The 17,908-nt window shown below is 49.0% G+C and overlaps 1 protein-coding gene across 5 annotated transcripts in view; it reads right to left on the bottom strand.

Moving 5' to 3' along the window:
- The window catches only part of Atg7 (autophagy related 7), a 210,128-nt gene extending 196,410 nt beyond the window's left edge, over positions 1-13,718 (bottom strand). The window contains exons 1-2 of one of the 5 annotated variants that reach the window (XM_076940286.1): positions 10,960-10,978; positions 7,449-7,569 (exon numbers count right to left, since the gene is read on the bottom strand). In XM_076940286.1, coding sequence (XP_076796401.1) covers positions 7,449-7,477 — 29 coding nt within the window. In that variant the 5' untranslated portion in view covers positions 7,478-7,569; positions 10,960-10,978. Of the gene's footprint in view, positions 1-7,448; positions 7,570-10,959; positions 11,010-13,699 lie in introns of those variants that run through there. The other 4 variants (XM_076940288.1, XM_034511187.2, XM_034511188.2 and 1 more) reach the window with 4 other exon arrangements.
- Between the last annotated feature and the right edge of the window lie 4,190 nt (positions 13,719-17,908).

Genomic DNA, 17,908 nt, shown 5'->3' with positions numbered 1-17,908 from the left:
CAAACACATCAGCCTACCCATCCCCCAAGTGGCCTCAGTCAGTTTTCTGTGTGCTTTTTGTTTGCTTGCTTTGAGAGAGTTGGGAAGTTTTTAATGGTTCTGAGAAAATGCCAGAAGCAAAGTTGGCGGGATGCAGTGAAGATTTTGGCCTGAAGCTCCCTAGGCCAGGTTCCAGGGTCCACTTGCTACTAGCTGAGAAACCCAGATCTCCCCATCTGCAATGTGTGGGCTGAATTCACAAGCCAGGATGCCTCTGAAAAAGGAAGGGGGTGGGAATGTTTGCCCCAGGGCCTGGCATCCAGGAGGCTGAGGCAGCACTGCAATCCATTTTCCAGTTCCTCTTTGTGCTAGCCTACAGCATTCCACAAACATGGCTCTAAGATGTGTCTGCCTGGCACCTCCTCTCTCAAAGGAGCACAACTCACAATGGCCACGCCACAGGCTGTTTGGGAATGAAGCAGTCAGCTCCTGCTGAGAACCCTCACAGAGAAGGCAGAAGGTCCAGGGCCCAGAGCTCTAACAACAGATAGACAGGAAGTGGAGACTTCAGGAGTCCTAGATGCTCCCCCACCAGCTATCATGGTACACACAGTGGAAAACCAACAAAGAAACTGTCTCAAACAAGGTGGAAAGCAAGGGCCGACATCTGAGGTTGTTATCTGACTGCCACACCCATATCCTTATTCACACAAAAAGTGCAGACATGTTTCTTTTAAAGTTTCAGGGCTGGCACAAACTCTGTGATCTACAATGGTTCTGCCTGCAAGATACGCTAGAGCAATGGTAGCACAAAGTGTTAGTATTCTGTCTAAACTCCACCTCCACAGTTACCTGGCAACAGCCAGGTATGCTCCTCCCCACAGTTACCTGGCAACTGCCAGGTAGGCCTGGTCCACTATAAAAGGGGCTGCTTGCCCCCTCCTCACTCTCTTAATCTCTTACTCTCTTACCCTCTCTCTCTTACTCTCTTGCCTCTCTGTCCCGTCCCCCCCTCTTCCTCTCTCTCCACGTGGTCATGGCCGGCCTCTACTTCTCTACTCCTGCTTCTCTGCCTCTCTCTCTCTCTCTCTCTCTCTCTCTCTCTCTCTCTCTCTCTCTCTCTCTCTTTCCCTCTACTACCCTCCTGGCTCCCTTCCCCATGCCCTCAATAAACTCTATTCTATACTATACGGGTGTGTGGCTGGTCCCTCACTGGAGGAGATGCCTCTACATGGGCCCATTGAGACATCCCCTTCCCATACCTCTCCACACACCCACAGAACATACTCTCTTTATCTCTTTATCTTTTTATAAACACTTCACAAAGCTCATGGAAGTAACCAACTAATAATTGATTTGACTTAAGGCCCACTCCACCAGATGGAACCCATACCTGACACTGTGTGGGTGACCAAGAACCAGAGACTAGATAGCCAGGGTCTTAGAGTAAAACCAAATAATCTTGGTCTAAAAAAAAATAAAAACAAACAAATAAATGGACCCGAAACCTACAGGCAAGAACAAAGTACAGTCTGGTACACTGTAGGATGGATGAGAGGGAGGACACAATTTCCCAGGCTGAGGACTAGATAGAGTTCAGTCCTACCTCGGCCCCTTCCCACCTGTCTTTCAACTTCTGAGACTTTCTGCACGTGTACATGAGATGTACTGACTGTATAAGTTGTGTGAGGATTCAGTCAGAAAATGCATATAGTTGCTGTATAAGAGGCATCAAAACAGACAGCAAAGGGGCTGGAGACTTAATGTGGCCATGGAGCCTTTGCTTAGAAAGCACAGGGCCCTGGGTTCAGTACCAATATGGTAATGATGAGCTAAAAGTATCAGAACATGTTAAAGATGTACAGGTTTCCTACCTTCCTTTCAGCAAACACTTACCTGATCTCTTGCTCCCACCCTCCCTGCATGCAATAGTTCAGGGTTTGGTAGCAGGTTGCAACAGGCCCACCTCCAGAGTTGACTGGCAGGGAGTCTGTGCTGGGAACAGTAGCACAATTGGAAATGAACTAAGCACAATGTGCAGAGTGTGGCAAAGGTCTGCACAGGTGTGGTGGGAGGAAAGAGGGGGCATGTCTAAACGCAATAACTAGGCCAGATTGTTTCCCATAGATACCCTTCAGCCAAACTTTTTCAAAGCGGAAGAGGACTCTCAACAGGGGCCTAGGGCAGGCTGGGTGGAATAACTTTTTTCTTTTGAGCCTCACACTACAGAATGTTTAACTTGGCTGGTTCCCTCTCAATTAAAAGAAAGTGGGAAACAGATATCCTGTGGTTACTGTTACAAAGTAAAACAGAGCAAAATAAAACAGTCCACACACTTCTAAATCCAGAGAATGGGCCAGGTGGCAGGCAAGTACTAGATCAGGAAGCTACACTGGGACTGAATGCGTGCCTCAGTGGGTAACAGCACTTAATGAGCAACCATGAAGATCTGAGTTTGAATCCCCACCTCCTATGTAAAAAGCCAGCCAGCAACAGCCATGCATGCCTGTAACTCGAATGCTGTGGAGGGATTGAAGCTTGCTGGCTGCCATCCCAGCTCCAAGTTCAGTGAAAGGTCCTGTTACAAAAGAATAAAGTGAAGAATGGCAAGACACCAATTGTCTGCCTCTGGTCTCCATGCATGCAGTTGCAAACATGTGTCTACCAGTATACAAACACACAGACACACACACTCACTCCCTATAGGAGGCCAAAGGGAAAAGGGTAAACTGGGGACTGCAGCACAAATCTGCAAACCCAGCCCTAAGGACAGTGAGGCAAGAGGATCATGAGTCTGAGGTCCATCTATACTAGATTAAGACACTATTTTAAAATCAAAAAACAGAAAGGAAGCTGGTTTGCTTCCACATCAATTCCAGAATCTTCCATTCCAGAATTGGCTTCTGCGCAGCATGGAACACTCTTGTCCCACACACTCACCCAGTTATTTTCCTCTCCTGTTTACATTTCAGCCTTGCCATCCTTTCCACAGATGCTGCACCTTCCAATAGCCCTCTGTACCTCATCTTCACTGTACAGTCAGTAATTTATGAGTATTATTTTTTGAGACAGTCTCACTGTGCAGATCAGGCAGGCTTCAAATTCCTCCCCCCTTGGCCTTGTGAAAGCTGGAACTCCAGAGGAGGGCCAGCATACCACCATGCCCATCATTTTATACATTATGAATATCTGTCTTTCCTGGAAGGAAAGTTCAATCATAACCATTGTGTTTCCATGTTCCCACCACTGCTTTCTGAGTCCCCAACCACTCACATGTTGTTTTTTTTTTGTTTTTTGGGTTTTTTGTTTTGTTTTGTTTTTTGTTTTTTTGTTTGTTTTGTTTTTTTTTTTTTGGTTTTTGTTTTTTTTTTTTTTTTTTTTTTTTTGGTTTTTTCGAGACAGGGTTTCTCTGTGTAGTCCTGGCTGTCCTGGAACTCACTCTGTAGACCAGGCTAGCCTCGAACTCAGAAATCCGCCTGCCTCTGCCTCCCGAGTGCTGGGATTAAAGGCGTGTGCCACCACCGCCCGGCCACTCACGTGTTCTTAACAAGGACTTGCTGATGACAAAGTCTAGGAATGAATGACCAGCAGGGTATGTTCAGGCAAACAGGAATGAACCTGGGCAGAATGAAGGAGAGGTGTGAAGACAGAGCAGCTAAAGCTTAGTGGTCACCAGAGTTGGCCAAGCTATACCTGAAGGGCCTGAGAGGAAAAGGCCTTCCATTCCAGCAGAGCTCTGTGCTCCAGAAAGGGCTTGTACAGCAGCAAGGGTAGACTGCTAAGGTGGCCCAGCAGCAGGTGGCAGGGTGGGAATGTAAACACGGCACAGCACGAAGGGAAGGCAGTGAGGAGGACAGCAGGTACAACGTGTGAGGAGTAACTCACGAAGGAGATCCTGCAAGGGAGGGAATACCCAAGAAGACTTGAGATTCTGCCTCAAGGACGGAGGGAAAAGATGATGGCAAATTAAAGGATGCAGAAAGAACAGCAGGTTTACAGGAACAGTAACAAGCTTCTATATCTGGACTCAGAGATCCAGGGTGGCACTCTGAAGGGCCCCCCCAAGACACACAGCAGGGGTCACAAGTCTGTTAGCATAAAGTTGTATGTGAGGTCAAAAAACTGAGCACAGCCTTGGAGAAAACTAGTACTCAGAGCAGAAGGGAGAGAGCCCATGGATGTAATCAAAAGGAAAATGGTCAGGCTGGGAAGCACAGGACAATACCAGCAATGAACATATACCAGGTATGTCAAGAAGTTCAGAGATGAAGCAGGAAAACTGGGAAGCTTTGGCAGAGTGCTGTCAGCTGCTTGGGGAGGATGCAGTGTGGTGGGTGGTGGGTGCAGAAAGCACGGCAACCAATGAGGGTGGGAGGAAGCAGAGTGCTCCACACTGCTCTCAACAACACTGGCTGGAAAGGTAGGCAACAGCTAATAGAGGCTGTGCTTTTTCTACCAGAAGAGAGAAACTGAGGCTACTGAGGTAGGACTGGTTAGTGAAAAACCAAAGGAAACAGACAGACAATGCAACCAGGTCCCAGAAAAAGAAGATTGGATCTGTGGTGGTCTGAATAAGAATGGCCCCTCTAGGCTCACAGGGAGTGACACTACTGGGAAGTATAGCTTTGTTGGATGAAGTGCATCACTGGGAGTGGGCTCTGAGGTCTCAGAAGCTCAAGCCAGGCCTAGAGGCTCACTGTCTCTTCCTGCTGCCTGAGGATGGAGATGTAGAACTCTCAGCTTCTCCAACACCCTGTCTGCCTGTATGCTACCATTCTTCCCACCAATAATAATGGACTAAGCCTCTGGAACTGTGAGCCAGCCCCAATTAAATGTTTTCCTTTATAAGAGTTGCCTTGGTCAGCCATGGTATCTTCTCATAGCAGTAAAACCCTAACTAAGACAGGATCTCACAGGCAGAGGAGTCAGTATCATAGTGTATGAGTTCTTTCTGTCTTTCCTGAACCCCTTCTTCCTCCTGTCCATCCTCCCTTTTAAAGACTCACAATGTAGCCTAGCCTGGGCCCAACTGTCACAATCCTCCTGCCTGTCTCCCAGTGGTGGTCTTACAAATGGGCATTAGCCACCAGGCCCCTGCCAACACACTGTCTTTCCCCAGATTGGAATTAAGTGCAAAGTGATGGACAAGGCTTAAAAAGACGGGGTGAGGAGCAACAGAGAAAGAAGAGCCTTGACTGATGGGTGTAACATGGTGAGGCAAGAGGCAGGGATGGCAGCTGAGGACGGTGAGGAGAACACGGGAAATAGACAAGAACATCCTATAGCCATGTAGGTAGCATTCAGACTCTGCTAGAGACACAAGAGTGTGATTGTAGGAAGAACATGATGCATCTACTAGGTCACTGGCGGGTCTTTAGGAAATGCCAAGGAATGTGCACCCCTTCCCCACATGGCTGGATCCCCTGAGGAAAGAGACTTCCTTTCCACACATGCTCCACCCCAATGAGCAGATGCCAGTTCAAAGGACAGGGCCTAGGTAAAGAAGGTGGAGACACCTAGAATTCTGGGGCTGGAACAAGAAATAGTGAACAGGACTTGTCTAGTCTTGAGTGGCTAGCCGTGTACACGGAAATTCATATTGTCTCATCTCACCCAGGAATACACAGTGAGCCTTCAGACTCTGGAAGAGGGAGGGGAAATCAGGAGGAGGAAGAGGAAGGCATTAGTGGATTTCACTTCCCTGGGGAAAACGAGACCAACTGACTCTAAGTCTAACCTCAGAGAAAGCAGGTATAATCAGAGACCTTAAGCAAAGAACTCAGCCCCCCAACATGAGTCTTGTCTTCTTCCTCTCCTGAGTCAGGCCTGCAAAGCCTATCTCCTTTCTCAAAAATCTACTGCCTTCTCTGTAGCCAATGATCTAACCAGCTGTTGTCCCCTGTCACCTGAATCACTGCAACAGAATCCTGACAAGTCCTCAGGTTGACCTGCCCTGTGCAGAGACTTAGAGATGACAGCACATGCCCTCCTTGCTTAAAATTCTTCAGTGCCCTGCTTCCCACTCCAACACTTTCAAAATAAAAGCCCACGATCCAGCAGGTAAAGGTGCTTGCCCACAAGCCTGACCACCTTTGCTGGATTCCCCAGGAGTCATGTGGTGGAAAGACAGGGGAGACTCCTGCAGGTTTTCCCCTAAGCACTATGCTGCACCCCACCCCACAATGACATTGTAAGTCTCCAAACTTCCCAGCCAGCAGCACATAAGGGCAGGGCTAAGTGGGCAATGCTTACCTCATCCTCCCCTCACCCTTCTGTCATACTGGGGACAGAGCCTGGTGATGCAGCTCTGCCTCTGGCATCCTTGGCCCTAAATCTTAAAACACATTTAATAATTTGCCTTTTTACTTATTCACTTTATTTATATATTTGCTTTATTTTAATTAACTCACAATTAAAACCATCACACTGCTAGGTTAAAGCAGCCACTCAAGCAGTAAGCCAGTCTCAAACTCTATGCATCTCAATGAACGTGGTTCACTTAGAGTGGTTATTCTGAAGCTCCAGAGTTTCAATTAGGGTTTTATACTTTAACTGTTATACACACACAGACACACATACAGACAAACACACAGACACACACACAGACAAAGACACAGACACACACTGATGCAGAAGAACTATGACAGAAATAGAAAAAAAATACCTTTCTACCTTAACTTTTGTTTTCTGAGACAAGGTCTTCTTATGGGGCCCAGGTTGGTGTGGAATGTGTAAACCTCATGCCTCAGCCTTCCAAGGAGAAACATATACCAACAAGCCCAACTGGGAAATATCAACATTTAAAAAAACATAATGTTTCTATAAATTCTATATTTTTATCATATTTTAATTTGGTAGAAAGGCGTGAGCATGCCACAATATGCATGTGGGGACCAGGGGCCATGTTCTCATCTTCTACTATGTGGATCCTGGGCGTCAAACCCAAGCCATTAGACTTGGCAGCAAGCACTTCTCCCTACTGAGCCTTCTTGGCAACGCAGTGCATTCTTTTATTAATTTACCCGTACCTGCTATAAAGATGGAACTCAGGGCTTTGTACATGACAGGCACACACCGGTCCTCTCCTCCATATTCTATAGAGGACCCTGAAGCCAAGGAAGTGTGGCATACAATGACTGTGCTTAAAATGGCACTGCCCACAGGGCCATAGGTAATGTGGCTCCTATTTCCCAGACACCTTTCAGCCTGCAACTCTCCCATGGCTCTACTTCCCTTCAGGGAATGCAGTGTCACCCAGGTTCTAGTTCTTATCACCTGCAAACCCTCTTCATTTGGAGGCATTGTTACAGGTGGGTCCAACCTTCTGACACTAGAACAGCTTACTGTCACCTATAAAGTTCATGCTATCCAACTGTGTGATCTAATGTTTTAAATAAATTTTCAATTTTGTGTTGGGCTGCATTCATAGCTGTCCGAGCCACATGCAAAAGGCCACACACTAGACATACCTGCTAGGCCCAGGATAAAGTGACAGCATGGCTGTGTATCCCCAGCCTGATTTGCCTGCAACCAAAGTCTTCCTCCCTCAAAACTCTGCAAGTTTCTTTCCAGATTGTCACAAGTCAGCTCCTGGGGGCCAAGGATACATACATCCCTTATGTTTGTATTCCCAGATTCTGGAGCCATGCACTAAGCAGATGCTAACTATCCATTTTCTTTAATGAGATACTGGCTAAGGACAGAAAAGGATTCCCTAGAATTCTCTGCCCCCCAAAGCATTTCTCTCTGTAACTCAGGGTGTCCTGTAACTCTTTCTGTAGACCAAACTGGCCTTGAATTCAGAGATCTACTTGCCTCTGCCTCCAGAATGCTGGGACTAAAAGCATGTGCCACTATATTGGCTTCAGAAAATGAAACTCAATTGTGTGGTTTTGTAATAAAGTCCTATCCTCAAACTTTTAAAGGGTTTCAAAAATCACACAGGAGTTAGCTACAAATACCTGAAGACAAATGTTCCAGGCAAATGAGAGCAGAACTTTATGCAAGATACAACTGTAAGCAGTGTAAGAAAATTGGGGGACAAAGGTAGGGTGAATACAGTTTTCATTGTTTGGGTGTGGCTCAAATACCATGTCCTCAGAGTTCATTTTGCTCACCACATTCTCAAATAGCACCATCGACTCCAAACAGAAAGCAGATGAATCCTGGTGTCCATATTGCTCTCTATCCTGTTACCTGGGTTTTTATAAAACCACTCAGGACTTGAAGCACCTCCCACTCCTTAGAAGTATTCAGTTACTAACTCATTCATTTTTGGAGACTGGGCTTCATGTAGCCCTAGCTGGCCTTGACCAAGGCATGCAGCTCTGTTCCTTGGACATTTTCATGTGTGTGTTGTCCATGTTATGTATATGCATGTTCACATTATGTGAGGGCACATGTGCATGGCAGTGCACATCCATGTGGAGGCCCAGGTTGAAGTTGGGAATCATCCTCCGTCATATTCCACCTTGTTTCATTAAAGCAGTCTCTCAATCAGACCCAGAACTCATCAATATTCTATATCAACAGTCTTGCTAGCCAGCTTGCTCTGCACAGCCAGCCTCCACCTTCCAAGGCTGAAATTACAGACAGGCCACCAAGTCTATCTGGTATTTATAAGGATTCTGGGACTCTGGATTCTGATCCTGTGTTTTCATGGCATGGGTTAGCCACTGAAACACTGCCACAGGCCTCAACTTTGAATTTTTTGTTTGTTTATTTGTTTGGACAAAGCCCCACAATGAAGACCAGGACGGTCTCAAGTTAGTAAGGTATCTGCCAGCTTCTGGTACTGGAATTAAAGGATTGCACTATTACTACTATCAAAAGCATGAACTCTATTTTTTTTTTTTTTTTAAGAAAAGTCTCGCAGGGCGGTGGTGGCGCACGCCTTTAATCCCAGCACTTGGGAGGCAGAGGCAGGCGGATTTCTGAGTTCAAGGCCAGCCTGGTCTACAGAGTGAGTTCCAGGACAGCCAGGGCTACACAGAGAAACCCTGTCTCGAAAAACAAAACAAAACAAAACAAAACAAAAACAAAACAAAACAAAAAAAAGAAAAGTCTCTCTGAATAGCACTGGCTGTCCCTGTAATTCATTCTGTAAACCAGGTTGGCCTTGAACTCAGAGATCCACCAGAGTGCTGGGATTAAATTGTGCACCACCACACCTAGCACCATGAGCTCTTAATCCTTCTCTGCCTTCTCTGCCTCAGCCTCCCAAGTGCTGAGATTAGCAAGCACTACCACCTCATTTAAAGGACACAGTTTATTGACACTTTAGGGGACCCTATTTCATCTTTATGACTTAACAAATTATTTGATATATCTATGCATTTTTGTTAAGCATATATACCAGACACTGTTCTGCATATTGGGAATTAAAAATACAAAAATCTTGTATCACAGTATAACTCACTATAGGTAACGAACTATAGGTAAATGTATTTAGCTACGGTGAAGAGAGGAAAGCAATCTAGCAGTTTTCAGAGATGTGTGGGGCAACTAAAAGCAAATGTGACTCCAAAAGGGCATGAGCTGTGACTGCAAGCCACAGTCCTTAGCTCGTCACATGACTTTTGAGTAAGAACTGGGTGGAGGCAAACTGGAAGCAAGTGGAAGTCATGAGCTTTCACAAACCAAGGCCAGTGGCTGAGGTGTCTTAAGCCAGAAAGAAAGAAAGAAAGAAAGAAAGAAAGAAAGAAAGAAAGAAAGAACAGTCTAAGGGAAAGAAAAAGCCTGAGGCAGAGCTCTCACGTCTACCAGTTACATGGGTTTAGAAAAAAAAAAATTAAAAAGACAAAGTCAAACCAACATCAAAAGCCACCAAATTAGCACATTTGAAAAGGAAGGCCCATTTGTGACCAGGATTTAAAATAGGGTGACCAGGATGGGAGTGAAGCTCTGAGCTGACGATAGAGTATTGCCCAGCATGCTAGGTTCAGTCTTTCGGCACCAGGAAAACAAAAACAACAACAACAAAAACAGGCATAGTGGTACACAGCTGTAATACCAGAACCCAGGAAGGTGGAAGCAGAAGTATAAAAATTCAAAGGCCAGCCTCTGATTCATTGACTGTCCAAAGGCAGCAATGGGGTACATGGCATTCAGTCTTAAAAATATAAATTAATTTACACTGGAAAGCTGACTTGACTCAGTGCTTACAAGGACCTGGGTCGGGTTTCCAGCACCCATATCAGGCACAACTGCCTGATGTTCCACTTCTGCTGGGATCTGCCATGTCTTGACGCTGGAGGCTTCTACGGGTACCTACACTCATGCGACCACAAACATACATGCACTCACTGTTACTAATATTTCAAAAGAATTAAATAAGATTGCAGACGCAGGTTGAATTCAGTCTCACCTCAAATTCAATTTGGCATGTGCTGGTAATTGAACCCAGCATCCTGGAATGCTGAGGAACCACTCTGGGACTTAACTACACCGCCCCCTCCCCCCGCGCCCCTTTTCAGTTTGCAAAAGGGTTTGTGTCAGATTGCCCAGGCTGGTTCTAAATAGCATTTCTCTTGGCTCAGCCTCCCTGCGGCTGGGATCACCCCTCCGCGACTATGCCTGGCTCAGAAACTTTCTGACAAGTGCATTTGCCTCACTAGGCTGATTTCCTATAAAGTACTAATCTGTAATCTCTGAGCCCTTTAAGGGGATGCAGAACCTCTATTAGAAGCGGTTTAAAGGAAAAACTATGCCCTCTTCATAAGTCACAACATCAAAGCCATTCAAAGACCAAGGGGACCAAGCTCACTCTTGGCCGGTCCACACACTGCAAAGGCAGCACTTGACAGAATGAGCGACCGGAGGCGCCTCCGGACCCGGAGATCGCAACGCTCTATGCCGGGGTACGAGGGGACCGAGTATAGACAGGTGAAGAATATTCCGGCCAAGCCCAAAACTAGCCTCAGCTTTCCTAAGTAAACCCCGCCAGCCCCGACAGCAGCTCCGCATCCACGACTTACTTACCGCCGCTCAACTTCCGGCAACCACAGCCCTAGCCGCGCCGCGCGGCCCAATGACGTAATAACTCAGCCCACTCAAACGCGGAAGCAAGGCGCGCATGCGCACGTTAGAATACCACCACCAACAACACTAACAGCAAAAAGAATCCTTACCACCAAGCTACCGGGGTCGTAACGCCTGAAGGCTATCTTGTAAACCTTCTGGGCATTTAAGGAAGATTGCATTTTCCTGCGAGTGGCTCTAGAGTACTACGGAATTGCTGTCATAATCAAATTTCCAGGGTACTTCTAGAGTGCCGATGTTAAAACAAGGTTTGATTTTGTTTTGCATTTTAATGTAATTTTTTTTAAAGGTTTCACTACATAGCCATGGCTGTTCTGGATCTGTATACATACATCAGTCTAGTACTGAACTATCAGAGATTGCTTACCTTTGCTTTCTCCCCGTATTGGGATTAAAAGCTTTTCCAACCTTTCCTCACAAAAGGAGCTCATTTGCATAGGGAAAGCCTATGACGCTGGAAAATCAAATAGAATCGAAAATATCCACCACCTACTGCACCCAGCGACTTCAAAAACTATGAAATCACGTCTTAAGAACCTACGACTAGCCGGGCGGTGGTGGCGCACGCCTTTAATCCCAGCACTTGGGAGGCAGAGGCAGGCTGATTTCTGAGTTCGAGGCCAGCCTGGTCTGCATAGTGAGTTCCAGGATAGACAGGGCTACACAGAGAAACACTGTCTCGAAAAACCAAAAAAAAAAAAAAAAAAAAAAAAAAAAAAAAAAAAAAAAAAAAAAACCTACGACTACCCAGACAGTGTGGCAAATGTCTTTCCTCTCAGCATTTGGTAGGCAAAAGTGGGTGGATCTATGAGTCATGTGTTCTGGGACAGCCAGGGCTACAAAAAGAAACACTATCTCAAAAAAACAAAAACAAAAAAAAAAAAAAAAAAAAAAAAGACTTACTACTGGTAAAACATGGGAAAATATTTTTTGACAGGATAATGAACATACTGAAAGCTCTAGTTTGCGGAGCCTCCGCTATAAGGAATGACTTCCTTACAGACAGGAGTGTACTGGACATGATAAATTCTATACTCCAGGATAATCAGAACTCAAGGCAAGCATCCGGATACCACATCACCATTGCTGAAATAGCAGCCCATGGACAGACACCTTTCCTGGCAGACAGTGCCTTCCCAGTGCCTCTGGGGATTCATTATTAATATGATGGGCTATTTATTGACTTTTATTTTAACATTCAGGGTTTAAAATTTCTAATGGAAAATTACAAGATTTTTTTTCTTTCTGTGCCTTATAGATTATGAAGGGGGTGGAGGAAAACAGGACTACACAAATGGGAAATAGTTTCTGGAAAAAAAATTTGGAATCAGATTGACAGTAAATATTTTAGAATTCTGAAAAATAAGAAATTCTGAAAAATAAGAAAAACAGGACTAGGAAAAAGTATGAGGCTAGGGAACAAGCGTTAATGATTGGAATTGGAGATTGTGAAGAATCCCCTTAAACTTAAAACTTAACTGCCTAAGGATATATCCAAGGAGGAGCATATTCCTTGGTCCAAGGACACCTACTGCATTACCCTGCTGGATTAACATTCAAAAGAAGAAGGATTGACATTCCTCAAACCACTGAAAAGAGAACCCAACTGCATGTGGGGATTGCCCAGAACACTTAGACATATTCCCCAGTGGATGAGAGTGATTTATGGGCTCTGCCTCAAAGCTGTGAAAAGAACAATAGCTAGCTGGAAGGGCCATGGCCTTGGAGCCAAGTAGCCAGCGGAAACCACTGGATCTGACCCTGGAGCTGCAGTAAGAGACAGGGAGGGGACCTTTGACTAGATAGGAGCAGTGGGAACTTAATAGAGTCTGGAGAACACCAGAGCCACACTGAGAGAAAGAGAGAGAGAGAGAGGGAAAGAGAAAGAGAGGAGAGGGAGGGGGGGTGTGGGGGCTCAAGACACAAGCTGGCTACCCAAGTTTCAGGCTGGTGTCAAACTTGTGCCCAGACTTCATCATCCCAAGTGAGACAATCCAGAGGAGCCTGAGGATATGTGTCTGTGTGTGTGTGTGTCTGTGTGTGTGTGTGTCTGTGTGTGTGTGTGCGTGTGCCTCTGTGTGTGTGTGTGTGTGTTTGAGTGTGTGGGCGTGTAAATTTGGGTGAGATTCTCTGTGTGTGTATGGGTGGGCATGGGTGTGTCTTAGTGGCAGCTCCCAGGTATCTTGGCCTAAGGAGGAATGCAAAAGTGCTCCGTGGAAGTAGAGAGGAGGAGATAGCAGAAGGAAGGGGAGGCTGGCAGTCTCCAAAGCTAGTCTCTCTTCCTTGTGTCCTGGAGGCTCCTGGGTGATCAGGATATGTGCTGATGGTTGCCACCGCCACCCCAAAGAGCCCGGTGGGTCTCTATGCAGAATCTTGGAGCACTTGCCCTGGGATGAAGAACCTGGATGGAGAAGGGGTGTCCGCTGCTGCCTTGTGGGCTCGTGGGGCAAGAGTGGGCAGAGGGAAGGCCTCCAGGCAGCGGTCTTATTTCAGGCCCAGCGAAAAGAGCAAGACCCACCACTCCTTGGAGCCCTGTCTTGCTGTGTCACCGAGGAAGGATAGGGTCATCCTCCCAGGGATTTTGGCAGAAACGGGGCTCCGGACGACTCGGCATTCCTGCAACTTTGGAGGCTCTGGACACACCAGGATCCCGGGACTTCCCGCCCTGGTCTAAACCTACCTAGAGTAGCTGTGGGCGCGACGCAGCCTTTGTGCCCACCTGTGTAGATCGTCCACCGGGAAAGGCTAGCCGGGGCGGCCCAGTGAAGCCAGCTCTCCCCCCTCTACAAGAAAGGCAAAAGAGCTGCCCAGGAGCTGAGCCTGCACAGCCCAGCCGCCTCTCAGCACTTCCTGCACTGAAGGCGGACAGGCCCAAAACGAAGTGCATCTGGGCCAGAGGGACTAGCTGCGCCAGCCACGCAGGCCTGAGAGTCACCAGGCAGCCCTGCAGTGCCTTCCACTAAGCCCGACCCCACCTGCCTGGGTCTCTGCACTGCCTAGATCCCAGGCTGGAGTCCCCTGGCTGAGCCTGAAGGCTCTTCTTTCTTTTTCAAATGTGGGCTCTTGGTCGTGCGCATGCGCACGGGCGCCTGGGAAAAATGGGTCCCTAGCACCGAGCTGAGAGGGGTGTAACTCCAGCCTGCTGCAGCCTCAGGCTCAGGCTTCTCAGGAAGGCCCTGCAGTCTTGCTAGCGACCCCACAGGACCCCCGCAGGATTGTCTTCAGTGTCAGCCGGGACCCAGGGACTCTGCAGTGTCCGGAGGACATCGGGCAAGACATTGTGGCCCTGTAGTTTTCATTGACTGATTGTTCCTGGTGGTCTTCTTCCTCCTGTGACCAGTTCTCGCGGGAAATCTGGATGGTCCTAGGCCTCCACAAGGCCTGCAACTCACAGGGAATCACCTTCCTCATCCCCCCTGGGCTGAAATTCAAGGCACAGTCCACCTGGGGATCCAACTCCTCCAGGATGCTGCTCCCGACAGGGACTCCGGGAGGCAAGGCCAGACACTGTCCGCAGTCCCCTCTCCCTAGAGCCACTCAGTCACTGCACTCATGCTCACCTGAGTAGAAAATCAGTCTAGAGAGCCTACTATGGGGCTGATGGCCGGCCCACTCTGTGCCTAGGAACAAGTGCCCTGTCCTGGGATGCCACCAGTACCCAGGGCCTCCTCTGGCACCTGTCAGGATCTAGTTCCCTGGTCCCGGCTGCCCTAGAAATACAGGGAAGCATCCTGCTCACAGGAGTGCCCATGAGCTCCATTTCCAGGATGCAGCTAGCCAGAGGTGCCTTGGACACAGCTCCAGGGAGCCACTGTCCCAAGAAAAATGACCATTCAAGACCCACCTTATCTTGCCCTTTGGCATCTCCAGTCGCACCTAGAGTTACCAGAAGCAAGTGGTCCAGTCAATGAGACTCATGGAAGGGTTCTGCCTCAAAGCTGTGAAAAGAACGCTGGCTAGCTGGAAGGGCAAAGGCCTTGGAGCCAAGATGCCAGTGGAAACCTCAGGCTCTGACCCTGGAGCTGCAGTCAGACACAGGGAGGGGACCTCAGACTAGATAGAAGCAGTGGGAACTTACTGGAGTCTGGAGAACACCAGAGCCACACTCAGAGAGAGAAGGGGGTGCGGGGGCTCAAGACACAAGCTGGCTTGCTACCCAAGTTTCAGGCTGGTGTCAAACTAGTGCCCAGACTTCATCATCCCATGGGAGACAATCCAGAGGAGCCTGAGGATATGTGTCTGTGTATCTGTGCACGTGCGCCTCTGTGTGTGTGTGTGTGTGTGTGTGTGTGTGTGTGTGTGTGTATGAGTGTGTGGGCGTGTAAATTTGGGTGAGATTCTCTGTGTGTGTATGGGTGGGCATGGGTGTGTCTTAGTGGCAGCTCCCAGGTATCTTGGCCTAAGGAGGAATGCAAAAGTGCTCCGTGGAAGTAGAGAGGAGGAGATAGCAGAAGGAAGGGGAGGCTGGCAGTCTCCAAAGCTAGTCTCTCTTCCTTGTGTCCTGGAGGCTCCTGGGTGATCAGGATATGTGCTGATGGTTGCCACCGCCACCCAAAAGAGCCCGGTGGGTCTCTATGCAGAATCTTGGAGCACTTGCCCTGGGATGAAGAACCTGGATGGAGAAGGGGTGTCCGCTGCTGCCTTGTGGGCTCGTGGGGCAAGAGTGGGCAGAGGGAAGGCCTCCAGGCAGCGGTCTTATTTCAGGCCCAGCGAAAAGAGCAAGACCCACCACTCCTTGGAACCCTGTCTTGCTGTGTCACCGAAGAAGGATAGGGTCATCCTCCCAGGGATTTGGGCAGAAACGGGGCTCCGGACGACTCGGGATTCCTGCAACTTTGGAGGCTCTGGACACACCAGGATCCCGGGACTTCCCGCCCTGGTCTAAACCTACCTAGAGTAGCTGTGGGCGCGACACAGCCTTTGTGCCCACCTGTGTAGATCGTCCACCGGGAAAGGCTAGCCGGGGCGGCCCAGTGAAGCCAGCTCTCCCCCCTCTACAAGAAAGGCAAAAGAGCTGCCCAGGAGCTGAGCCTGCACAGCCCAGCCGCCTCTCAGCACTTCCTGCACTGAAGGCGGACAGGCCCAAAACGAAGTGCATCTGGGCCAGAGGGACTAGCTGCGCCAGCCACGCAGGCCTGAGAGTCACCAGGCAGCCCTGCAGTGCCTTCCACTAAGCCCGACCCCACCTGCCTGGGTCTCTGCACTGCCTAGATCCCAGGCTGGAGTCCCCTGGCTGAGCCTGAAGGCTCTTCTTTCTTTTTCAAATGTGGGCTCTTGGTCGTGCTCATGCGCACGGGCGCCTGGGAAAAATGGGTCCCTAGCACCGAGCTGAGAGGGGTGTAACTCCAGCCTGCTGCAGCCTCAGGCTCAGGCTTCTCAGGAAGGCCCTGCAGTCTTGCTAGCGACCCCACAGGACCCCCGCATGATTGTCTTCAGTGTCAGCCGGGACCCAGGGACTCTGCAGTGTCCGGAGGACATCGGGCAAGACATTGTGGCCCTGTAGTTTTCATTGACTGATTGTTCCTGGTGGTCTTCTTCCTCCTGTGACCAGTTCTCGCGGGAAATCTGGATGGTCCTAGGCCTCCACAAGGCCTGCAACTCACAGGGAATCACCTTCCTCATCCCCCCTGGGCTGAAATTCAAGGCACAGTCCACCTGGGGATCCAACTCCTCCAGGATGGTGCTCCAGACAGGGACTCCGGGAGGCAAGGCCAGACACTGTCCGCAGTCCCCTCTCCCTAGAGCCACTCAGTCACTGCACTCATGCTCACCTGAGTAGAAAATCAGTCTAGAGAGCCTACTATGGGGCTGATGGCCGGCCCACTCTGTGCCTAGGAACAAGTGCCCTGTCCTGGGATGCCACCAGTACCCAGGGCCTCCTCTGGCACCTGTCAGGATCTAGTTCCCTGGTCCCGGCTGCCCTAGAAATACAGGGAAGCATCCTGCTCACAGGAGTGCCCATGAGCTCCATTTCCAGGATGCAGCTAGCCAGAGGTGCCTTGGACACAGCTCCAGGGAGCCACTGTCCCAAGAAAAATGACCATTCAAGACCCACCTTATCTTGCCCTTTGGCATCTCCAGTCGCACCTAGAGTTACCAGAAGCAAGTGGTCCAGTCAATGAGACTCATGGAAGGGTTCTGCCTCAAAGCTGTGAAAAGAACGCTGGCTAGCTGGAAGGGCAAAGGCCTTGGAGCCAAGATGCCAGTGGAAACCTCAGGCTCTGACCCTGGAGCTGCAGTCAGACACAGGGAGGGGACTTCAGACTAGATAGGAGCAGTGGGAACTTACTGGAGTCTGGAGAACACCAGAGCCACACTCAGAGAGAGAAGCGGGTGCGGGGGCTCAAGACACAAGCTGGCTTGCTACCCAAGTTTCAGGCTGGTGTCAAACTAGTGCCCAGACTTCATCATCCCATGGGAGACAATCCAGAGGAGCCTGAGGATATGTGTCTGTGTATCTGTGCACGTGCGCCTCTGTGTGTGTGTGTGTGTGTGTGTGTGTGTGTGTGTGTGTGTATGAGTGTGTGGGCGTGTAAATTTGGGTGAGATTCTCTGTGTGTGTATGGGTGGGCATGGGTGTGTCTTAGTGGCAGCTCCCAGGTATCTTGGCCTAAGGAGGAATGCAAAAGTGCTCCGTGGAAGTAGAGAGGAGGAGATAGCAGAAGGAAGGGGAGGCTGGCAGTCTCCAAAGCTAGTCTCTCTTCCTTGTGTCCTGGAGGCTCCTGGGTGATCAGGATATGTGCTGATGGTTGCCACCGCCACCCAAAAGAGCCCGGTGGGTCTCTATGCAGAATCTTGGAGCACTTGCCCTGGGATGAAGAACCTGGATGGAGAAGGGGTATCCGCTGCTGCCTTGTGGGCTCGTGGGGCAAGAGTGGGCAGAGGGAAG

This window comes from Arvicanthis niloticus, chromosome 9 (genome assembly GCF_011762505.2).
Source record: "Arvicanthis niloticus isolate mArvNil1 chromosome 9, mArvNil1.pat.X, whole genome shotgun sequence".
In the NCBI taxonomy this organism is placed as follows: domain Eukaryota; kingdom Metazoa; phylum Chordata; class Mammalia; order Rodentia; family Muridae; genus Arvicanthis; species Arvicanthis niloticus.
The sequence above is the reverse complement of the archived record's forward strand: the minus strand, read 5'-3'. Positions and strand labels throughout refer to the sequence as shown.